Source organism: Mauremys reevesii, linkage group 23 (assembly GCF_016161935.1).
Source record: "Mauremys reevesii isolate NIE-2019 linkage group 23, ASM1616193v1, whole genome shotgun sequence".
NCBI lineage: Eukaryota > Metazoa > Chordata > Testudines > Geoemydidae > Mauremys > Mauremys reevesii.
Window position 1 is genome coordinate 15516665 of NC_052645.1, and position 25125 is coordinate 15541789.

General features: G+C 44.3%; 2 protein-coding genes across 10 annotated transcripts in view; both read right to left on the reverse strand.

Moving 5' to 3' along the window:
- The window catches only part of SRRM1 (serine and arginine repetitive matrix 1), a 29566-nt gene extending 24729 nt beyond the window's left edge, over positions 1-4837 (reverse strand). For 3 of the 7 annotated variants that reach the window (XM_039511361.1, XM_039511363.1, XM_039511358.1), the window contains exons 1-2: positions 4284-4836; positions 413-502 (exon numbers count right to left, since the gene is read on the reverse strand). In XM_039511361.1, coding sequence (XP_039367295.1) covers positions 413-502; positions 4284-4304 — 111 coding nt within the window. In that variant the 5' untranslated portion in view covers positions 4305-4836. Of the gene's footprint in view, positions 1-412; positions 503-4283 lie in introns of all 7 variants that reach the window. The other 4 variants (XM_039511360.1, XM_039511359.1, XM_039511362.1 and 1 more) reach the window with 3 other exon arrangements.
- Positions 4838-11142: 6305 nt separating this feature from the next.
- LOC120389398 (non-compact myelin associated protein) overlaps positions 11143-25125 on the reverse strand; it is a 30618-nt gene continuing 16635 nt past the window's right edge. For 2 of the 3 annotated variants that reach the window (XM_039511944.1, XM_039511945.1), the window contains exons 2-4: positions 15354-15449; positions 13631-13715; positions 11554-11911 (exon numbers count right to left, since the gene is read on the reverse strand). In XM_039511944.1, coding sequence (XP_039367878.1) covers positions 11770-11911; positions 13631-13715; positions 15354-15438 — 312 coding nt within the window. In that variant the 5' untranslated portion in view covers positions 15439-15449 and the 3' untranslated portion in view covers positions 11554-11769. Of the gene's footprint in view, positions 11912-13630; positions 13716-15353; positions 15450-25125 lie in introns of those variants that run through there. The other variant, XM_039511943.1, reaches the window with a different exon arrangement.

A 25125-nucleotide genomic window follows, 5' to 3' on the forward strand; every position in this document is an offset into this window, starting at 1 on the left:
AGAACTGAAATGTAAAAAAATCATTAAGACAGTTTGGGCAATATTTTAAAAGCATCTAGAGACAAGTCACTTTGGAGCTTTTGAAAATAATATTCTCTGTTCAGCCTGAAAGTTGGTTTTCTGTTTTTTAAAGATCAAATCCTAAGTTTTGGCCCAAAGCTTACTGGCACTATCCTTTTAATAATATAAATATATCATGTGTGCTCTTTTAAAGGGTGTACTTTAATATGCATCTGGATATCCTGAACATCATTTTTATGCACATAGGTATTTTTGTGCGTGACTTCCTTCCAATGTCTATACAAATCATTGACAGCCATTCAGAATTTTGTCTTGTGCATCTTGGTTGTGACATCTTAAAAGTTTACTTTATTCCACACCCATCCTGCCCAAATAAATAAACTCAACTTACTTTCTTTTCCAGACATTCTGCAAATTTCAGCTGCTTCAACAGCTTCTTCTGTTTGTTGCTGAAGCGATTGTCCTGCTCCGCACTCGTTCCCTATAATAGAAAGATTTTAGTCAGTATGACATCAAACTTTGTTCCACAGCTAGTCTGCCACTTGTCCCTTGCCATATATTATTTGCATGAAATACAATTTTGATAAACTGCAAAGCAATTAAAAAATATTCACTTGTACCACCTGTGCAGACACCTTCAAGAAGCATTCCACTTCACTAACCAATCGTCATATCCTACTGAAGATGGTAATCAGGTTTCAGAGCTCTGACACTTAAATCATATAATTCACCATGGTGCAGTACTTGCAAATCTAAAAGCATGCACAATGTTGTCAAATAATTTTGAGTTGCGGTATACAGCCTTCTCAAAGAGATCTGCTCAGCAGGAATCAGTTCAGTTTTTTTCTGTCCAAGAGCAGAAAAAAGCAAAAGGAAAAAACTGGAGCATTTATGGTATAGATGAAAGGTGAAATCTTTTTAATACTGCTATTCACCCTTGCCTCCATTATTTTTAATAACTTCAAGTGCTCATTTTCTTCTTGAAATCTGGTGTCAAAGACAGATTTGGTTTTAAATCAGAGTCTCAGGGCTTGTCTATACTTGAAGCACTACAGAGGAACAGCTGCAGACACCGTAGCGCTACAAGTGTAGACACACACTACAAAAACGAGAGAGGGGTCTCCTGCTGGTATATTAAATCGACCTCCCGGAGGGGCGGTAGCTAGGTCCAGGGAAGAAGAGCGGTCTATGCCGAGGGTTACGTTGGCTTAAATCTGTCACTCAGGGGAGTGGACTTTTCACACACAGGTCGACAACTTTTGAATGTAGACCCGGCCTTAGAGCTAAAACCTCAGAAATGACATCATACACTGAAATTATCACAGAAGATTATAAATATTCAATCCTTTACTCAAGCTTCAGGTGAAATTTCTTTGAAATTTACCACTACCCTGCACAGTTCATTAATCTAGCATGTAATAAGCAACAGGTTATAACGAGGGGAATCCTGCTTTGTTGACTGTACAGCATTATAAATGATTGATTCACTTCCATGTATAGCGAAACTATAGTCAGAGATTGAGTCTAATCCTGGAAATAACACTTGCATAAGTAGTTCCATTTACTTCATACACATGCAAGTATGAATTTTCAGGATTGGGTCCTAATATTGTATTTTTTGTAAAACATGATGCAACAAATGTTAATACAGCTCAGTTTGCCCAGACCAAAGGTTCTGAAATATTGTTTATTTGTTTAGTCTTGAATCACTATGTTTTCATATTCAAAGCTTATTTAACCAGCTACTATTGTAACTGATTCAAAAGAGAAGCATTTATACACGCACCTTCTCATACATTACAATATGGTAAGTATTTATATTAACATACTGGTCCAAGGATACAGCTTGCAATGGAACTAGAGGGCAAGCAAGCATACTGAGCTTTTGCTGCGTTAAGATACGCCATCCACTTGATTGAAAGCCATTTGGAATTTAATCCAAGCTCTCTAGTCACTCTGTTATGCAAACATAAATTGAATTCATCTGATCCTGAACTCACCAGTCCTATATTGCATGACTGCTTCAACCTTAGTACTATCTCTCTAACTCCATGCCCAGAGACATTAAATAAGAATGTTGCCACTTTAACTAAAAAAAAAGTAGAAGCACATTTGTTTTTGCTTGCTTTCAGTTATTAACTTGGCACTGCAGACTGTACTGTAAAATTGTGCATCTTTTACAAAAGCACCTTCAGATGCGTCAGCAAGATAAGATGCTATAAAATGAAGACATTACATACAGAGATGGGGCGATAACTCCTAATTGTTCTCCTCTGTAATTCTGAAGAATAGAAATCCTAGGGGCTAGCATTTATTTTCAAGGATTAAGATGCATCTATCTGAACGCAAGACTATTCAGAGTGCCTCCATGTTTGATGTATGCCCTCTTCAGTCAAACCTGAATTTAGTGTATTTGTCATATCACCCAAATAGTCAAGATTCTGCAGTCAGATATAGAAATAAGATTCCCCGCCCCCACAGGAGGCAGAAAAAGGTAGTTGGAATTTTGCTCAGCCCCATAGCCTAGAAGTTCACAAGGCATGGTAAGCAGCATTGGTCACCAAGAGAGATTTGAAATTGCACGGTACAATCTCCATTTCAACAAAGTAGTCAATTTGTAAATTGTACACGTTGCATTGAGAACATGTAACGTCCCAAGATTATCAATAGCAACAGTCCTCTTTGCTCCGAGATTAAACTGCTAACCTGCTTTTATAATAATCCCAAAAACTAAAAATGTGTTTACAAAAAAGGTATTTTCGCTATAATTATTTGAGCACTCTCTGACAATAAAAGTTGTGTGCGTAAAAACACATCACTTGGAAAAACCCTGAGTCATCAGACTTTGAACCAAACTCTGCAAAGACAGAGGACCAAGCATACCAATTCTCTCTGTGAAGCAGTAAATATATAGAGTCCAGTATTTGCAGAAGGATGCCCTTAGACCCTGAGGCAAAAATAACCATTTCTTATGTTTTTAAAGAACCATGCATACACAACCAAACAGCCAGTGCTTTGGAGTCTTTCTTCCAAGCTAAATTATTAATACTTCCTGGAGAACTTGCACAGGGAAGGATTTGAAGTTGATATTTTAGTGCCACCTACTCTCATATCACCTCTGGCATACATAAAACTCATGTTAGTCCCATACAGAAAACAAGTTAATTCTAATAAGATGGGGAAAAGGGAGAAGGATACACAATAACATACCGAGAGTATATTTAAGTTTTATAGCGTCTAAGGATGTTCCAGATATTTTTTTCCTGCCGTGTTTGTTTTAGCAAAGGCAAAAGCCAACATGAACACACACCCATTTGCGTAACATTTGCTTTTGCCCAATGCTTTGCACCCGTTAAGTAACTAGACCATTACATATATGAATATCCGTTCCCCCCACCCCCCGGGGAGGTGGGAAGAATATCTGATTGTTTTCTGCTGCCTGATTGGCACCGGAGGCTCTAAAGGCCAAAATCCCACTTTCTCCCGCACATCTCATTGTGAAAAGGCAGATGCGTTCTAGGTATGGCTATAAATAAAGTTTCCCAGCTGCTGGGCCTGGACAACACCGTCTCTACCGCATGACCAAACCAAGAGGGTCGCTGGCCATGACAACTAGCAGGCGCAGGATGAGGTTCAGGAACCAGACTCCGGAGCGCCCAGGCCGAGCAGAGTTCGGGTCCCAGCCCGGGCCCCCAGCGTGCGATGGAGAGAGACTCCTCTTCCTCCCGCGGGACACCAGGCCCGGGCGGCCCGCATGGCAGCGGGGCCTGGCGGAGGCCTAGCGCACGGAAAGGCCCGGCTCGTCCTGGCGGCTCAGGCCCGGGAGAGGAGGTAGCGGCCTCGCCACGGCCCTAGGAGGAGGGTGCGCGTGCGGGGGGCAGGGGGTAAGAGCTGCCCCCCCCCGGGCATATCCCCCCTCTAGCCCCAAAGGGCAGCGCAGGCCCCTCCCTCCTCCAACATACCCAGCCGCAGAGACACCCCCCCGCCCCGCGCGATGGCACCGTGCCCGCGCGGCCCACCCCCCACGCCGCCTTCTCCCCCGCGGGTGGAACGAACCGCACCGACCACCTTCCGGCCGCCATTTTCTGCGCCGCGGCTCCTCACGGGAGCCTGCGCAGGGCGGCAGAGGAGGGAGGCAGGGCCGCGCTTGCAGGGGGGACCCCGCGGCGGCAGCAGCGCCCGTCGCGGTGCTTCCCAGCGGCCCGGCTCCCCGCGTTCTCCCGGCCGGGCCGCTCCCCCTGCCCGCTTAGGGTAACACTTACGCGGAAAAAGCCCGCATCCATCTTGCCTCCTCCTGGCCGCAGAGCACTCCCTATCCCGGCGTGCACCGCGCCCGCACGACCCCTTCCTCCCTCCTTCCCTCACGTTCACCGCGGGGAGGAGGAAAAGCGGCGAGATGAGAGGCAGAGTCGCGCGACACAGAACGGAGTGGGCGGGTCCACACGCGACCGCGAGGGCCCCCCAGCCGTCAGCCAATCAGCGGATGCGGCGAAGAGGGCGGGCCGCGCTCCACCTCAAGCCAATCAGAAGGCACCCTGATGGGGGGCGTGACTATGGGAGGAGTGTTCAAGGGTCTAATCCGGCGGGCCCCGGCCAATGAGGAGACTGACCATGCAGCGTGTGGGTTCTAGCTGCGCGAGAGGCGGAACCTGCCCTTCCCGCGCAGCAGCGAAGGGAAGACTGTAATGCGCGCGCAGGCTGGGTCGGCGGGTGCTTGGGTTCAGGTGGTCATGTGATTGTGGAGTCAACTGCGCATGTGCCTAAGGGGGCCTGCCTAAGCAGGCGAGTTAAGTCATGGCCGGTGGATCTAGTATCGCCTCATCCTCCCCTTTCCCAGCGAGGCAAACTGCCCCCCCAGCCCCCCGCTACTCAGCGCGTCATAGGGACCCCCAGTGAGGCAGTGCCCCCCTCACTGGTATAGGGCCTCCCACCTGCCCACTTTCCTCTGGGACTGGTCCCCCGTCTTCCCTCCCTGCCCCAGCACGGGTCTTCTCCACCCCACCTCACCTAGGCTGACCCGATGTCCTGATTTCATAGGGACACTCCCGATATTGGGCTTTTTCTTCTATAAGCTCCTATTACCCCCTCACCCCCTCTCCTGGTTTTTCACACTTGCTGTCTGGTTACCCAACCCCCCCCCACACACACAATTAGGCTTTGTCTTCACTAGCAGAAAGTGCATCATTTACCCCAGGCTACCTGCGGCGGGGGTAGCGAGCCTGCTGTAACGCCTAGGAGAAATGAGGTGTTATGGTCTTTACGACGAGGTAGCTAGAGGAGTTGAACCACAGGCCAGGGTATAGTGCTGAACGTGCCTAGCTCCATGGGAAAAACAACAAAATCCACGACAGTTTTCCAGCTGGGAAAATCATCTTTTTGTGGTAAAGACAAAGCCTGAGTGGGACAGGGTTCTTCCTCCTGCACCCGTATTTGCTCTTTTGCCTATCAGCCATTAAAGCAATGTCACTCCACTGCCCCTCTGCTGTATGTCAGGAACTTATTTATTAATTTAGCATATGCATATTTGCCAGGCAATAGTATTTTTAGTGGCCAAGTGGAGCTCTCTGCTGAATTTGGTTAGCAAGCACTCCTTGACAATGTATATTAGCGTTCAATCTGCACCACAGCTTGGATTGTCTCGAAGACCCCAACAGTGCTGGTTGGCTGCACGAAGGCCTTTCCCAGTCCGGAATCAGTTAAGAAAGACCCACTGACGACATGGCATGTCAAAGCCAGACGGGCGAGCAGTAGGGTCTGTGACAAGGTACTGATTGGTGGTTGATGTTAAGCAGCAGTCTTCCCGCCACAGGCACTCCACTGTCACCTCCTGTCATGGCAGCCTCAACCACAGTGAGTGTCGTGATGAAAGATCTGTAGCTGGTGAGCTAAAAAGGTAAAGGCAAGCTAGGGTTGTCATGTACCTTCTCAAGTAGCTTGCCAGTTGCAATCTCCCTCCTGAGGTAAGGGGGAATGATGTGGCTTAGAACTCATGGAAGATGAGTCAGTCGGAGAGTTCCTGTGATGAAGCACATTGTTGAGTTGAGTTGCTCATCAACAAGTTTGGTGTGTGCCAACCAACTCCATACTGGTGCACAGTATTCTGCTATTGAGTCCGAGATGGCAAGGGCTGAAATCCTGAGGGCTGGAGGAGCATCCGCTCCCCATGTAGAACCTACCAGTTTGCTGGGAAGATTGTTGCATGTCTTGTCTATGTAATAGAAATTCTATATCACACACCCGCACAGTATGTCCTGTGTTCTCACACACACAGTGAGTGCTGCAGTGCCTGATCCAGTGTCATTATAGCTCTGCAAGTCAAGAGCCACTCAAGGATCAAACAGGATTGAGGCTGTTTTCAGGACTTATGTCTTTAGCAACCGTGACCTGCTGGAAATTACTTGCTCCGCACACCCTTAAACTAGCTTGTCTGCAAAATGCTTCCAGCCTCTAGAGGAAGAGAACATCTGAACATATGGCAGCCGGTTTTCCCATTGCGTCATTATTTGTACTGACAGAGAGCAATGTTTTGAAAGCAGAATTATCTAATCTGTATGGGAGAGAAGAGGTCAATGTCAAAAAGTTATTGTAACCGTTACAATAGTAAATAGTACGAATTTAAAACACGAGTTGTGGAAGGGATAAAACCCCCTCATGCTTTCAGAAATAAACCAGTCTAATTGGGATTAGAAAGAAACTTTCTTGGTTGGTTATAACGTAACTTCTGACTGCATCAGCTTCCCATGAAGGATGTGGTAACGGCTAGAGTCAAAGGCAGGGTGCTGGAGTCGACGGATCTGGAGTCTGATATACTGTGACAATGGCTATGTAATGTTCATATTGTTGTGTATTAAAAAGACTATTTGAAAATTACACTCCTACCTAAGTTGGGGCGGGGGGTTATGTTTTTCTTTTAGATAAAAAAAACTAAGTCTGTACATGGGTGCTGGAACTAGGGGTGCTGCTGCACCCCTTGTCGTGAACTAGTAATAACCTAAATACATGCTTTCTGCCTTCAGCACCCCCACTATAAAAATTGTTCCACTATAAAAACTGAGTCTGTATATCTTTAAAGAGAACAAAACTGGAGTTTTTTAGTTTGGTTATGTTGTGCATTTGATGGCACTTAGCTGAAACAGACCAGGCACAGTTTCCCTTTTCTTCTTAGTTAGCAATAAGCATCTCTTCATTTGTATCCAACAGAGAATAAAGATGTTTTCAAAAAATAGTAAGTGTGTAAAACTGCAAGATTTGGCAGGGACTCAAGGGCAGGTGTGGGACTTTAGACAATATTTAAAAGAGGGGAAAAAGCTAGATTTCAAATTGACATTGTCTCTTTTCCAGCATGTCATACATCCAGACTTGAGGTACTATTCAGCGGAATCAGCTAATGTTTCTACAGCACTTTGATAATGTGAAGCAGTGGTACGTAGCCTTATAACTAGGATTGAAAGGATTAGATTTTTATGAGTAAATATCAGTAAATGCTGATTTCACTACACACACCAACGAATGAAAATATATTAGAAATAGAAATTTACAAAGAGGCAAAGTAAGAAAAATGTTGCCTGAGAACTTAAAGCTTTATTTAAAGATATTTCTTTGCATATTTTTGTCATGTGATGTTGACAATTTGTGTTTTAATGGTTATAAAGCTTTATCTTTTTGAATCTCAGCATCTTCTGTCATTAAATAGTCTATCAACTGCCTCCCCATTGTCTAAACCCCTTATAATTTCCCACAAATGTGAAAATTTAAAATGGATGAAAGTTGAAAAAATACTTTAAAATAAACATTGAAATTATCCATCAAAATTATGTAAAAAAAAATAGAATTCTGCCAAGCTTATTTATAACCATGAATGGAGACAAATTTCTGCAATATTAGCAACTGTGGCTAAGCGGAGGAGTCCATCACTTATTATTTAATCTGTAAGGAAATACTGCCTGTAATATAAGGTAGCTGCTTCCTATCATATAGAAGGATGACGCTAGGTGGAGCTACATACCCTTTGCTAAAAAAAAAAGTCAGTTGAAAAATGCAAAAGGAACAAAAGCTGGCTTGCAGAAGCTTGCCTGCAAATTCATTTGGTGAGGTTGTAGTTGTATGGTTGTAGTTTTTTGTGGCTTTTTAAGCACGGTATGTTTGCTTACTTATTTTCATTGTGGGACCAAAGAGTTGCCAGGCTTGTTTCTGTGCATAGCTTGCATGTCATGTTACAGTATTGGTGCCTAAGATGCTACTACACTGGCTAAAGCTTGCCCTGCCTGTGAAGGGTTGTCTTGCCTGTAGTTATGTTTCAGTAAAGTATTTAAGATGAAGAATGTTATAGCTTCTGTCTAGGAGCAAGTAGAGTAGTGAGGCCTTGTCTAGCCTAGAGAGTTTGCAGCTTTAACTATGCTGACATAGTTAAAGCAGCAAACACCCTTCCCCTCCCCAGTGTAGATACAGTTATCCCAATATGAAATTACTCAAGATAGTTAAGTCCAAAGCAGACTGCAAAGAGTTACAAAGGGATCTCACAAAACTGGGTGACAGGGCAACAAAATGGTAGATGAAATTCAATGTTGATAAATGCAAAGTAATGCATATTGGAAAACATAATACAAACTATACATTCAAAATGATGGGGTCTAAATTAGCCATCACTACTTAAGAAAAAGATCTTTGAATCGTTGTGGATAGTCCTCTGCAAAACATCTGCTCAAAGTGCAGCAGCAGTTAAAAAAGCCAACGTTAGGGACCATTAGGAAAGGGATAGATAAGACAGAACATATCATAGTGCCACAAAATAAATCCATGGTATACCCACACCTTGAATACCACGTGTAATTCTGGTCGCCCCATCTCAAAGAAAGATATATAAAAATTGGAAAAAGTACAGAGAAGGGCAACAAAAATGAGTAGGGATATGTAACAGCTTTCATGTGAGGAGAGATTAAAAAGACTGGGACTGTTCATCTTGGAAAAGAAACAACTGAAGGGAGATATGGTAGAAGTCTATAAAATCATCAATGCTGTGGAGAAGGTGAATAAGGAAGTATTATTTACCCCTTCATATCTCACACGAACCAGGGGTCACCCAATGAAATTAATAGGCAGCAGGTTTAAAACAAACAAAGCCGTACTTCTTCACCCAGTGTGCAGTCAATCTGTGGAACTTGTTGCCAGAGGATGTTCTGAAGGCCAAAAGTATGACTGGGTTTAAAAAATAATTAGAAAAGTTGATAGAGGATAGGTCCATCAATAGCTATTAGCCAAGATGGTCAGGGATGCAACCCCAAAGCTCTGGGTGTCCCTAAACTTCTGACTGCTAGAAGCTGGGACTGGACAACAGTAGATGGATCACTCAAAGTGCCTAGTCCTGTTCTCTCCTCTGAAGCATCTGGTACAGGTCACTGTCAGAAGACAGGATACTGGGCTAGATGGACAGTTCACATCTGTCCAAGCTGTCATTCCAGGCTGTCTGCAGATTTATCTCTCCATCATTTACACTCAGTTCAAATTTTTGAGGTAGTGTTTGCAAATGTAACAACTTACCTTTCTGAGCCCTGGCTCAGGGTAAAAAAATTCACCAGCTTTTGTTTGTAAAGCAATCTACAACCTAATGCCTAATGTCTTTTCTGGTTGCATGTTTTAAACTGAAGCACCCAGGGGAGTCAGGTTGACTTGTGACAGTAGTGGAGGGGAGAATTACAAATGAGTTGCAGTCAGATTTAAATCATGGACAATTATTTTTAAAAATCTCAGGCTTTGCATTTAAAAAAAAATCCTTTTCAAAATTGGTTCTTTGATCGGTTTAATTGGTTACACTCCTTTGTAAGTGACAAAGAATTTCCCAGGCAAAGCTGTCCTTATAGTATGTATAGAGCTACAAGTTGCCAAAACAGATCACTATCAGATCAGTGTGTCGTCCTCTCCTATCTCTGTGCCAGAAGGAGAAATCAAGATGGCCTGCCAGTTGCAAATTTTCTTAAGGCCCTCAGAAGGGTGGACCCCAAGAGGTCACTAGCTTTTTTTGTCGTTAAAGCCAGCTCTCAAGTTGCAGTGGGGGAGGTTTAGGTTGGATATTAGGAAAAACTTTTTCACTAGGAGGGTGGTGAAGCACTGGAATGGGTTACCTGGGGAGGTGGTGGAATCTCCTTCCTTAGAGGTTTTTAAGGTCAGGCTTGACAAAGCCCTGGCTGGGATGATTTAATTGGGGATTGGTCCTGCTTTGAGCAGGGGGTTGGACTAGATACCTCCTGAGGTCCCTTCCAACCCTGAGATTCTATGATTCTATACGTAAGTCTGTATTAACCCAAAACATTCTCTTTTAATACAATGCCATGGATGTAATTTTAAACCCACCAAACCAAGTGAATTCAGACCCAGAGATTAACACTGCAGTCAGTTCACCCTCTGTTGTGCCTGGGTATTCCAGTGTGTGGTTTGTGCTGCAGCACTGAGGCTGGGCAAGTTGAAGGATGGGGTTGATGCTCTTTAGAACGCTATGATGTGCATCGCTATATATTGGGTTTTGCAAAAGGTGAATTATTAGATCAATAGGCTACACCGCCTTCTTCTGAACCATTGCTGTCTACTCTGTTAGCTAATGTTTAGCGACGCTTTAACATGTAGATCATGGACACAATAGGCCATAGAGAGTGTAACAATGCAGCTTTTGTGTGTGCACCCAGTGGGCCTGTGAAAAATCCTTGGGAAATTTTTGTTGAATTACTGCACACCCACAACAGTTACTCATGCAAAACCAAATAGCTTGTGGTTGCTTTTATAATTTATTTTTCTAAAAAAAAAAAAAAAAAAGTCTGTAATCTACATTACAGATTGCAACATTTCAGTTGTTTTTTAAAAAGTCTATCTTTAAAGAAAAGCAGCCACACACACAAAATATCACTAGTTTTTCATTCTCTTCCTGTTTGAGCCTCTTCTGATTTAAAAATAGAATTGATTTTTCTCCCCATCCCATCATTTGTAAAAAAAAATAAATAAATAAAGTGCTTCCAAGCTGAGAACCCAGCACAAATATGGCTGCTGAGTTAAAATCCCTGAAAAGAGGGATTCAGCTGGAAACTGACAAACTCTGTCAAGTTGCTAGAATACATCAAATCTTTTTTTTTTTTAAAAAAGCATATCACGTTCAGACCTTGTTTTATCTGAATCCATGTGTATGTATCTGATTGGGAATCAGAAAGGCCAGTGAAGTCGGAATACAGTTTGGTTACTTCACGTGTTATTCCTCATGCTTAAAATAAAAATAAAAATATACAAGCATAACAAATCCAAGAATGAAGCATAGTTGTAGCTTTTACATCCAGATCAATAGTGATGAAGATGAAAGATCACTGCAGGAGAGGAAAAGAAAGCTCACCAAACTGCTCATGACTAATCAAGGACACTGTGAATACAGGCGTGTGCATCTTTTGACCCATCTAAAGGGTATTTTTGCCATTTGTTGCCACTTAACTTCTACAGAGAAAATAAGACTCTTCATGTTCCTGCTGATATGATGCCATCACATTGTTAGATCAGCCATACAAAGGTGCTCAGCATTTTATTTTTTCCTTCTACTAAAAGAAAATGTGGCCAGTTACCCACATAATCCTTGGTTTCAACTCCACGCGTAGTCACTATTCCAGTGCCAATTCTCCTCTGGTAAAGAGTCACAGGTCTACGTGAATAAAGAGTCTGGTTGTCATGTCTCATTCTTCAAGGAGAGTGATCTCTCTTAGGTAGGGCCAACATCCACAGTCATCTGTTCTGCATATGGATGTCCACTGGTATGATGGTTACTGTTGTGGGTTGGTTAGCATTGGTACTGTTCTGTCCGAAAGTAGGAGGAGTCTTGGCTTTGGTGCTTGTGGGTTCCAGCTCTCGTTTTGCCCTCATGTGTCTGTAAAGAGAAATTAAAATTAAAATTTCGTCATCATTTCCTACTTGTCCGGGTGTGGGCTCTCCCATTCTAAGTACTGTCTGGGGGGAGGCAAGAATCATGGTGCATTGAACATCAAGGATGAAATCCTGGCCACACTAAAGTCAATGGGAATCCCTGCCATTTTAGTCAGTGAAGCCAAGATTTCAGCCCAAGATTTTAACTGAAACCCAGTGTTACTAATGGTTCATCAGTGTGGTGACGAGAGTTTTAGATTTACACCCTACTCCAATTTCCTTCACGAAAATGCCAGAATAAGCAGCTCTCTGTTGCCCCACTCTGCTAAACTCGAGCAATGAGTTCCAAAGAACAGGGTCCAACACCAAGAATCTTCTGCTGCCTTCTCCCAAGAGTTAATTCTTGGGGACAGACAGTGAGAGCATTACAGCTAGCTAACTGCCCGGGGAATGGGGAAGAGGAGGAAATGGCCAGTACAGCAGGTTGAAAAAATGAGTAAATTGTTTTTTGAAAAATTTTCAAAGTTGTTACTATTTTGCAGGGTATGAAATGGATCTTTTTTGTTTCTCCCCCCATCCCCAAGTTTTTACAAGTTTATTTTATTGCTGAATGAAAAAATTGGAATAAGTGTCATGAAAAATGAGTCAAGTTTTTGCAAAGATTTTACTTTTTGAAAAAGGCCATTTTTCAAATACATTTTTTAGTTCCAAAAATTTCAGCCAGGACCCAGGTCATTTAGGGATTTATAAATAATTAGCACCTGAAAGCAATCAGGAAGCCCGTCTGCCCTGTCTAACATGTGGGCATCTGTATCCTCCACTGAGACAAAAGGCAGCAGGCTTCTGTCACCACAGGTACAAAAAGAAAACTGAAGACACAAACTCCTTCAGGATTCATGAAGATGACCTGGTTCATTTAAGTTGCCTCATCTGGAAGCAGCAGGTAACCAGAGGGCAGCATATGCCAGAAAATGGTAGACAAAGCCTGGGGCTGGCACGCAAAAAGCCTCTGCCAGACTTGCATTCATTTACACTTTTTGTATCTTGGAAAGCAACAATGTCAAAACAGACAAATCTACTCATGGGCCTGCTTGGAGCAAAGTGAAACTGACCTGATTTATGGTCAGTTTCAGTTTGCTGCTGTGCTACACACTGCACATGTAGTGGAGCAGGAGGGGCCAGCAATCAGGATGAGAGGGAAAGGAAATGGAACTAGGAAGGAGGAGGAGGACGGGGAAGTTACATTTCTGTTTTTTTGTAGAGTCCTTCATGAAAACTGCATCTAAAACAATTTATTCAGACTTAAATACTGCAGAATAGCAGAGGGAGAGAGAGACATCAAGAGGCATATGCAAAAGGAATTTAAAATGTTTTGTTCTGAAGTCTGAGATATCAGAAAGCGTGACTGAGACATGAAGATACAGGAGGTGCAGAGGAGAAGGCAGGACAGCAAGGAAACCAGTGCTAGCAGAGTGGAAAGAACAGAAAAAGACAAGATCCTCAAGGTAGCGAGAGAGAATGGTTATGTCGTCTGAAATTTCAAATGAACAATCAGGAATGTGTATTGTAGTTTTAGTCCTTGGGATTTCAGCAATTAAGTCCTTGAAATGGCATGCGAGATAATACAGCATAGACACAAGAAATTCTAAGCACGTGGCAGTGATTTTGGTTTATCCTGTCTAACCTTAGCTACATAAAAGAAATTAGGAACAAAGCCATGTACCTGTTATACATTTTCAACATGAGCAGAACCACTGTGAATATAATAATCACTCCAACTACGATGGCAGCTACGATTGCTCCGGAACCTATGAGAGGGGCAGGAAAAAAGACTGAGCATGTTTTGTTTAAATAGCTTTTATTGTATTGCTTGAACAAGACTTTGCCCAGTTAATTTAAGTTGCATGTTTAAAGAGAAAAAGATTTCCAAAACTTGTTTCCATTTTTATTCTGGAAAAACAGTGTTTTGAGGTGCAAACTCTGCAGGCAAAGGCTTAGCTCCAAACGTTGTGGCACTGAATTAGGGCTTAAGAATTAGAGAGTAAAACTGACTAAAAATAAAACAAACTGACTGGTCTGTTTTCCTAATCCTTGCTGAAGGAAATACAATAAGTAAACAAACCCACTGAGAGACGGTCTGGTCCAGTGGGTGGGGATTCAGGAGACCTGTGGCTCTACCCAACCGGTTATATGACCCTGGGCAAGTCACTTCCTTTCTCTGTGCCTTTGTGTTCCCTTCCACCCTTTGTCTGTTTCACCTGTAAACTTTTTGAGGCAGGAACTCTATCTTAGGCCTGGTCTACACTGTGGGGGCGGGGGGAGGAGAATCGATCTAAGTTATGCACCTTCAGCTACGTGAATAACGTAGTTGAAGTCAACATACTTAGATCTACTTACTGCGGTGTCTTCACTGAGGTAGGTCGACTGCTGCCACTCCCCCATCGAGACTCCGCCTACACTTCTCGCTCCGGTAGAGTATCGGAGTCGACGGGAGAGCGCTCGGTGGTCGATTTATCGCGTCTTCACTAGGCGCGATAAATCAACCACTGCTGGATCGATCGCTCCAGAGGTAAGTGTAGACATGCCCTTAATGTGGGTACGTCTACACTGCAGCTGGGAGCGTGCTTCCCAGCCTAGGCAGGTGGATACACGATAGCTCCACTCGTGCTAGCATGCTAAAAATGGCAGTGTAGCTGAGAGTAGTGCAAGTAGTGGCTCAGGCTAACCACCTGGGTTCCGGCTAACCTGAGCTGCCGCCCGTACTATCCCTGGCTACTCTGTTATTTTTAGCACTAGCTAGTCTGTCTATCTGAGTTGGGAAGCTGCAGTGTAGACACACCTCAAGAATCTGAGTGATGTCCAGCACAAGGCTGTGATCTCTGCTGGGCCCTCTAGGTCCTCCCAATAAACAATTACTCACTGTGCATAAAGTTAAGCACATACCTAAGTCTTTGGAGGATCAGGCTCTACATATCATATGTTTTTCATTACAATCTTCATACTAGAGGGCAGGTGACTAGACTTTGTGCCTGGGCTAGTAAATTCTGCAAGACTAGCAAATAATGTCGAGTAAATTAGAATAAAAACAATTTAAAAAGTTATCAGTCACAGAAGACTTTTTTCCTTATTTCAAGTAGTCAGTGTCTATTTAATAGCTGAAAGCATCAAAACACACATCAAAATCTAGTACAACTGCATTTAAACAAGAACTTCAAGACTGACACTTTTTTAAAACAAGCTCACTGAAATCCATTTTATTCTATTTCATTTTGATTATCTTTAGGAGGATGAATTTTCAAAGGGTGAGGTGGCAGTTTTGTATAAGTCCCTTGTTTAACAATGTTTGCACCTGGGAATGTTTTCGGACATCTTTTCAAAATCTTCCCCAAACACATGGCATTTAAAATGCAACTCAAATATATCCATTGTCACAATGTTTGTCTTACTCTGATAAAGAATTTCTTCTTGAGACTTTGTGGTCACATTTGTTGGAGACAGGGTATTATTTCCCAGTGGCGCAGCTGTCGTCATCTTGATTCCAGCTGGACAAAGAAAGAAGGATGATTTAAAAACCAAACACTGAAATAGCTACTGTCAGCACCTATTTGAGATAACTAGACAATTATCCATCAGATATTTGGGTCTTAATCAAGACCCAGATTGTAATCACCCTACACCATGAATAGTTCTGTTGAAATGAATAAACCACTTGCAGAGTAAAGTCCTGTACCATGGATAGAATTCTGGCCCCACTGATGCCACGGGGAGTTTTGCCATGGACTTCAACGATACCATGATTTCACCCTGTGTGAATAAGGATACTCTGCCAGCCACTTAAAATGTACAGTGCTCAGGACTGCTGACACATGGAATAAAGTAAGCGAATTCCACGCATGCCAAGATGCAATTTTCCCATTACACAGTACTAAGTTTCAGAGGATAAATCATGGCATAAACTGGAAACAAGTGGCAACAGGCAACCAAACTACAAAGACAGTGAGTTTCAAAGTCCACACTGCAGTTTGGCCTGGAACTCCTGATATTTGGAATAGCAAAAGAATCAGGCCATAACCTTGGCACAGTGACAATTCTGACCTTGAAAGTGGAAAACACAGGAGAGTTCTCTATTAGCATGGGCAACTATATTCTGCAGTACTTGTCCAAACCACTACCGCCTGAAGTAGTGATACTGCAATCTTTGGGGCTTTGTTTTGAATATAAAGGGAGAACAACTGGAAAAGAATAGAAGATTCTCATATATGCCATACACAGTTGCATTACATTCCTCCTTGATTTGCACCAGTGACTGGGAGACTCAGGGCAGGTCTTCACTATGGGGTTAGTCAACCTAAGTTACACAACTCCAGCTATGTTATTCACGTAACTGGAGTTGACATACCTTAGGTTGACTTATTGTGGTGTCTACACCGCGCTGGGTCAATGGGAGAAACTCTCCCGTCGACTTACCTTATGCTTCTTGTTCTGGTGGGGTACAAGAGTCGATGGGAGAGTGATCTGCGGTCGATTTAGCGGTTCTGCACTAGACCCGCTAACTCGATCCCCCATGGATCAATCACCACATGTTAATCCGCCAATACGTGGAGACAAACTCTCAGTCAAGGATACTAAATTTCGTGATTCAGTAAACGAACAAAGAGACTATTTTTAAACAGGCTACTGCATCCGCAAACGTACTTTGACAATTGTGTCGGTTTTGATTATTTGTGATAAATCTCTGTAGTAAATGTTCAGTAATGTCAATGAAGCCTTAGGAGACTTCGCCCCGCTAAATCTTTGCTGACAAGTGAGGTAAGGCTGGCAGGAGAGATTTGTGAGAATGATTAGGTTTGGAGTTGGCAGACAGGAGAATGCATGAGATTCTACAGCACGTTTCAATAATAAGTAAAATACTTTGCACTCTCTTTCTTTTAGAGTTCTCTGAGGAGAGGGGAAGAAAAAAAATCTTTATGCCAAAGGAAGATTTAAATCTTCAAATTACTTTCTTCATCCTAAATGGAAAAAAAACCCATTACTGTAATTAAATCACATTGCAGTCAATTATGATCCCACAGATGGCATGTACTGCAACAGGGCCATAATGGCAAAGTGAAATGACGTATGCAATCCAGCCCACTCTTACTAACATGTCTGAAGGGGGACAGGACATGTTTGTTACTGGATTGATTGTGCGAATTTAGCTTGTTTCTTCTTTCTACTCCATTTGGTAGCATTCTCGGGGAAAACATATATTCTGTACATATTAATATAGGAAACGCTTTATAAAGCAGTCAGCATTCTGTGAATTACTAGTAACCTTAGCCGTTAAAATAATCCTTCAACAGTGGAAGGATCCAAACACCGCTTCACAAAGACCACAAAATCTCTTTCAACTCTTTGATTTAAAGATATAATGCCCTCCAGCCTATCAAGATTAAATCATTCCTCAACTCTTGATGCTCTGACTGAATCTCATCTATACTGATCAGGATTGTGCCTTACTCATTTTCGTACGCTCCACTGGGATATTGTACACTTTATGGGCAAGTTCTTGGTATCTGTTTGCTTCACGTCATGTAAAATTAAAGCTAACCCAGAGCCCAATATAGGGCTTTTTTTTAATGGAGCGAAATCAGCTGGTGAGATGGGGAAAATTATAAGCGGCACAGCTTTACCACACACTCAACCAACCAGCTACTGAGGCTCCTTGAAGATCTCTCTCCCCCTTCCACACGATCCTCAAAAAGATTTGCTGAAGCAGAATTTACCAAAGAAAGAAACTGAAAACACCAGGTGCAGTTTCTGGGAAGAGAAGCGAGGTCATGACTCGAATCGGCTTTGCTGTGGCCGGGTTCCATCGCTCAGGAAAAAATTGGGACACGATTAAGTCTCCAATCATGAGGGTAGGAGGCTCCAGTTAACTGACATTTTTGCCATGACAACAACCCTTTACACTGCTACCGCACCTTCCATCTGTGGGGCTTAATCGCATCATTGCAAAACCATAGATCCACTTCTGCCCCCTTACTTACCTCCTGAAAGCAGTGGTTTCAGGTTTGCCATCGTTAACAGAGCAGGAGCTGTACTGCCTGCTGCGTTTGTGGTCAACAATGGCACCAAGCGAAACACAAATCCCCGAACCTGGGTCTTGGCAGGAGCAGAAAGGCTCTTCCTGCCACTGAAGGAAGATACATGAAAAGGGCAGAGCTGCAATGGTAAAAGTGGCTGGGCAGCAGCTTAGAGAGACTGTTAACACATGGTCATTGTTCTGTGGGTGCATCGAGAACATACTGTACTGGCACAGTATTCAATTGACAAGTTGTCACTGGGTACCAGGAGCTAGGGAGCCCACTATCACCATGGGAACCTACAAGGCATGTATGCTCCCTGGCACACAGCTGATTGTGGTTCTCCTAGTCTGCTATCCCAGTGATGCATTGGGCCAGGAGAAGGCAATGAAGCACAACAGCAGTACCCTGGATTGCGTATATAGACCTTGCGGACAAAAGCTGCTGTTTTCATCTATGATAGAAATAGGTATCAATCATTTCCTGCAACTAGACAATGTCTTTGATGGATAACTTTCCAGGTATGCCATGTTTTGGGGGGGAGAGATTTGTATTAATACTGCATTGAGCTGGCATCCATGTGTGTGTTACACCCCTTTCTGCTTAATGGTTTAAGAACAGCAAAATTTTGTAGCATATGCCCCATACTGCTAGTAGCTAATATTATTCTGCTTTGGTCGTTGAGTAGTAAGAACCTGGACCAAGATTATGAAAACTGGAGCCTAGAGTTAGGCTCCCAAGTAAGTGATCTTTAAAAATATGGAGCACCGGGCTCAATGGGAGCTGCTGGATTCTCAGCCCTTTTGAAAATTAAGCCACTCGAGAGCCTAAATAGAGATTTAGGAGCCTAACTTTAGGCACATGAGGTAAAATCCTGGCCCCAATAAAGTTAATGGCAAAACTCCCAGTGACTGCAACGTGGCCACAATGTCACTCTGATTTTTGAAAACCTTGGCCCTTGGCTGGTGGAGCGGGAGGATCTGAGTTCTGTCCCTGCAGTCCCTATCAAGTGCTAATTGGCCAGTATGTGCACCATAGCGAGAGCTCATAGTCATGGATTTGTTACAATAGTAAAGAGTTCTATTAATAGGTTTTTTAATAAATTGAAAATGGGAATTCAGAAAGTTACTGGCAGAGGGGAAGTGGGCGGCTCCTGTTCCAATGTTTTCCCCAGCGCAAACCGTTAGAATCGCAAGGTTGTTTCAGTCAAATGGTTCAACTCTCTTTGGTTAAAAAAAAAAAAAAAATGAAAATAACTCAGTCCCAGAATCCACAACTGGGTCATTCTGCTCTGACTGAATGGTTCCTTTGTGTAACCAAGGCCAAGTTACTTTTGTAACATGATGATTTAGTCTGGTCATAGATCTTTTCACCCTGAAAGAAGGATTTTGGATCAAAAGCTCCAGTCCTCTTCCATGGAGTTTTGCAGAGAATTTGCAACTCTTCTGATAAAACCTGACAGTTCAGTGTCAAAAAGATATTATAACTTCTCCACAAAGCTGCATTTTTCAATCACCCACTGCTCCCCATTTTCATTTCAATTAAAGCTGTTGCTTAGCACTATGTGCCTGTTTAATGAGAAACGTGTAAAAGGCATCTCAGGCATTTGCTTTTCTCTCATTTCAAGATGACAGCAGGGAGCGCATGATGGGAGTCAGGCATTGCAGCTGGGGGGAAGCTGACCAAATATTTCTTTAAGGGCCCAACTCAGGAAAAGTCATGCCCAGCTTTCACCAACTAGCAGGCTGTTCATGACTACAGAAACTCATGCTTCAGGGCCTTCAGAGTGCAGAGCGGATGGGTAATTTTCTTGGACTATGTGCTAAGAAGGCCAAACAATCGCCGATGAGAGAGGGTTGGACATTTCAGAGGATTCGTAACAGGATATTGCATCTGTCAGTTCTTGGTCACTAGTTCAAATCCATACCAGTAATTTACCAACTGGCCACTCAATCTGTCTAGAATAAATAGAGGGCCGCTGGTGTACAGGCATTTATGGGGCCAAATTCATCTGTGGTCTAAGCAAGTGAAACTCCATTGGGGTCAATGGGGATGTGCTTGTTTACAGCAGGGATGAATTTTGTCTACGGGCCACGGCTGGCTTTCAAACCATCATACCAAGGAGTCCACGTGAAAATAAAGTTATGTCATCACTTCGTTTCCATATTGCTACCATAAACCTGCTGAACATACAGGTTGTAAATACCTGTTAGAGAGACAGTATTCTGAGCACAGGAGTGGGAGCAAGGAACTCTGGAGGACTAATCCCGGTCTGCCACAGTGCCTTGGAGAAACCTCTCTGCTTAGTTTCTCACCTGTGAAACAGGGAAGAGTTCTACTGATTTGCACAACTGGGTGTCATCCATCCAGTCCCAACTTCTAGCAGTCAGAGGTTTAGGGACACCCAGAGCGTGGGGCTGCGTTCCTGACCATCTTGGCTATTAGCCATTGATTTCTAGCCACTTAATCTCTAGACCACACTGGCCCATAATATATGATCTAAACACCACTGAATTTAATGGGAATCTTTCCATCGACTTCGGTGGGCTTTGGATCAGGTCCTAATTTGTCTATAAAGTGCTTTGAAGATGAATACCCCTGGGTAGATGCTATGTAACAGGCATTCTACGGTTTGCACTATTATCAATATTCATTTTAAATGCTCCCTTCACTACACACACAGTACTGTACCTCATTCTGTACACGCACACCTGTCTGGGTTCCTGAGAGCTGCTAATTTATGTGTTATTCTACAGATAAAAGGGACCACAGATTGTGGAATTACTTCCAGATGTTCATTAGATGGATGCAAATATAACCAGCAGAGTGAAGCCCCTGGAATGTTTCCATTTAAATCACCTTTGCAGATACAGTACGTCGGTTGTTTTGGCAACTGACTGCAATCCATCCATTTATAAAACCTTCCCTGTTCCCCTCTGCCCCAGCATTGCAAGCTGAATGGACATGCTCATTTACAATAACATCAGGGTTGGCGCTAACCAGCCAAACAGCTACTGCTACTGCCTGAAACACCTGGTAAGGATAGAAGAGGGCGGTGGGGAAACATATAGGGTTTGTTTGCATGCTTCCATAAGAGCTTATGTTCGAGAGCTGACTTCCTGCTACAGAAAGGCAGGTGCTGCTCGGGGAGAGATGCAGACTTCAACCCAGAAAAAGGGTGTCATTCTGTCAGACACTAATAATGGAAAGGTTCAAGAGTGCCTGTTGGCTCCAGTCCCTATTTAAAATGCTGTGTTATAGCCAGACGTGCAGCTGGATATCAAATCAGCCATTGTATCTGTATCACTTGAAATAATAGTTATACTTCTGGAGCAGCTGCGGTCTGGGGGTCTCAAAGCACAATTAATTCATCTTTCCAGCTCCACTGGGTGGTTGTTAATAGCCTCTTTTAACACGTGGGGAAACCTGAAGCTGAGAGTTAGTGACCTGCCTTCCTCCGTTGTGCTGCTGGTCACTGGCAGGGTTGGGAAGAACATGAGACGTGCTGACTTCCAGATTTGCTACGCTGGAGCTTCCCCTGCTCCCACTGATGTCAACGGGGCAAGATCAAACACTTAAGAAAGGCCCTACTGGGTCAAACCAATGGTCCACCTGGCCCAGTATCCTGTCTCTGATAGTAACTGGTACCAGATGCTTCAGAAGGCGTGAACAGAACAGGGCTATTTACTGAGTGAGCTACCCCGTTATCCAGTCCCTGCTTCTGGCAGGCAGAAGTTTAGGGATACCCAGAGCGAGGGGCTGCATCCCTGACCATCTTGGCTATTAGCCATTGATTTCTAGCCACTTAATCTCTAGACCACACTGGCCTGTAATATGTGATGAAAGAAAAGCCACTGAAAGCATTAGACCAAGCTAAACAGTAGTCAGTGTGACTGTGTTAATAAAGAAAACTGGACCACTGGCCATGTCACAGCTGTTTGAAAGTTATGGAGAATTTTTGCCTTCCTATCAGATTTAGGCTCCTAAGTGCCTAAATCGCTTCGGAGAATGGATTTGGCTCTGTGACCTAGGTACTTTCCAAATTTTAATCAGAGCTCTTGAAGCAGTGCAGCCTAGGAAGCTACACTTCCAGTGTGATTGAACTGAAATCATTTATAGCTGCAGCCCTGCGAGTGCAAAGGAGGCTCCAGAATGCTAAAGATGGGAGGGGTCTCCCTCACCCCACTGATCAATAAGCAAGGAGCATGAGTCACAATGCATACCGGCTGAGATTCGCAAAGGAGCCTAGGAGAGTGATGCACTCAAATCAATGGGGGGTTGGTGTTTTTCACTTCCATAGGCCCTTTGAAAGCCCCTACCCCACACACTCATTCGTTCCTGTCTGATGGCGGCTGTTGGGCGGCCAATGAGAAAGGAGTTCAGCGAGTCTCAGTCCAATTCCCTATGGAAAGGTGCCCATGTCACGCTTGACCCTCCACCGGAGAGGCCAAGGACTCAGCTGGCCCTAGAAACCAAACTACCCTCTCACCTCTAGGTCAGGGCTAAGGCTCACACTGAGTGTTTGGTGGATAAGCAGACGTCTTGTCTCCATCAACCCACTACCTCTCAGAAGCAGCCGCATTCCCTGGCACGCAGCGCTGACGTTCAGCGTTACTGGCTAAGGCGCCCTCCCCTTGGTTACAGGCTTTATCTTTGAGGGAATTGATCAAGTGTTTGTGGCAAGATCCCACAACGCATTGGGGGGAAAGAGGTTTCTAAAAAAAGGACATCACAAAATCCATTTTTCTTCCCCCATAAGCCGACAGGCCATCCAACCTCAACCCAAATGGGCTCTACAGCCTGTTCAGTCATTCACCCCCTGGGACAACTTGCAACAACGGAAACTGCCACAACAGCTGGGCCCGCTGCCCAAGTTTTAAGGCAAAATAAAAACACGATGTACTTCAGTGAAATAATGCGCCCGAATTTACCTTGGGAGGATCTCTGGGAAGAAGAGGAAAAAAAAGAAGCTAGGCTCAGATTAGCCTGCAGGAGCTATTGCATAAATGTGGCTTCAGGCAAACAATACAACGATGTACTAAGTACCCTGATGTCAGACCAGCGCCTTTACATAAGCATTTGTGTCTCTCAGGCTCTGGCATGAAGCCCTCCAGGGTTAGCCGTTGTTAAACGCACATTAAGGAGCACTTCATTTCCTTGCTGAGGCTGAGTGATAATCACATTAAACTACAGGTGGTTTCTGCATCCAGCAACAGCAGCGGCATTAAAAAAAACCAACCACCTGCACAGCCTGAAGACAAGAGCCAGCAAAGCACTGAAAACCCTCAGCACCTATTTGATCAATCACCCTGCAGCCTCTGACCCTAGTTCTGCTGTATGAGCCTGCAGTTGAATAGCATGCTGCAAGTGGTATGGATTTTGCAGGAATGATTGACATAAGCGCTGAACCCACATGGGGCACACCATTTGCTGAGAGGCGGCAACAGAGTTCACGGCTTCCGAAAGCTTTGCCCACCCAGCTTAACTGGCGCAAGCATCTCTGCTTTACTCTGATCGCTGCAGTGTGTCCTCCTCCCCATTTCACAGATGGAGAAACAGAGGCCCAGAGAGGTGAAGGGACGTGCCGAAGGCAGGAAGTCACTGGCAAAGCTGGGAACAAAGGCCACATCTCCTGACTTGTAGTCCTGTAGTTCATTCACCAGACCGTCCTTCCTCCTCCATAAGTGGAGCAGGTGCGAGGCGAGCCTGGGACAAAACTGAAGTGGAGTCGGAGGTCTCTTTTGACTATATGATGCGCTGTGGGAGAGAGAACAGCAAGCCGCATAGACCCAGGTCGGTTCTGCTGTCAGACACATCCCATGGGGTTCTTGAGGGCCCCTTTTTTGAAAGGGCATTTCTGGCTCCGTGCTATTGACATAACAGCTCTTCTCTCCTGCTGTAAACAGAGACAGAATCCTCTCGGATCAGTGCACACTGGGCCCAGCGAGAGAGAGGCAGGACCATTGTCCCCACCTGCAATAATCTCAGATAAAAGGAAGAGGGCTTGGCACTTCAAACAGCACAAACAAGCAGAACAAGAACACCTTATGCACTAGTCAGGGATCTCTAATCACTCCCTGGCATGACGAGGAAATAGTTGGGGGCAGAATCAGAATCAGAGCCAGAGTGGTTTTAACTGAAGAGATGAGAATGGCTCATAAGAATCCCCGAGCAATTTACATGCAGCAGCTCAGACTAGAAACACTAAACTCACAGCTAGAGCCCAGGCTCCAGTCCACACCTGGATGTCTACACTGCAGTCGTATAGTCTCACAGCTCGGGACCCAGTCAGCTGACACTGGCCAGCTCTGGGTGTTTTATTGCAGTGTAGAGATATCCTAAAGCCATGCCCCGGGGCCAGCCCACGTCTTCAGGCAGGGCAGACTGTTTCAGCGTTTCATCACCCCGTTCAATGAGATCGCTGGCTGGGGAGGCGGATTTCAATGTATTTTTAAGCAGGTCGGGGGTGTGATTGTGGTTGCTGTTTGCTAAGCAGGTCTAGTCAGACAGGCAGGCGGTCGCTGGCATGGATAGAAAGAGAGTTCTATATCTGTATGAGACCCAAACCTGCTGATAGTGGGGGGGGGCAGAGTCAGGGCAGCGGCTTCAGTAGATGTTACTGAGCATGCTCAGCACAGGTACAAGCCAAGAAGCAATTTTTGGGGGGGGGGACATGACCCCACATCCCTCCCACCCCCCAATGCATCGCCTCTGGACTAGACACACAACTGATATAAATCTATATCCCCACTCTAGCAATCAGGCAGGACTTCCACACAGCGAAGTGCCAACTCTCTGTGCGTGCCACTCAAAGGCTGTGGCACTTTACATTGGCATGGCAAAATCCATAAGAACGGCCGTGCTGGGTCAGACCAAAGGTCCATCTAGCCCAGTATCCTGTCTGCCAACAGTGGCCAATGCCCGGTGCCCCAGAGGGAATGAACAGAACAGATATTCATCCAGTGATCCATCCCTGGTCGCACATTCCCAACTTCTGGCAAATAGAGGTTAGGGACCATCGCTGTCCATCGACAGGTGCCTTTACCTAGCTAGGTTACTTTTGTGGCTTCCCATCACTATAGTCTCATGGCTTTGCCTTCACAGTCCCTTCTGTGAGGCAGCAATGAGCTGTATCTATAGGGAACTAGAGGAT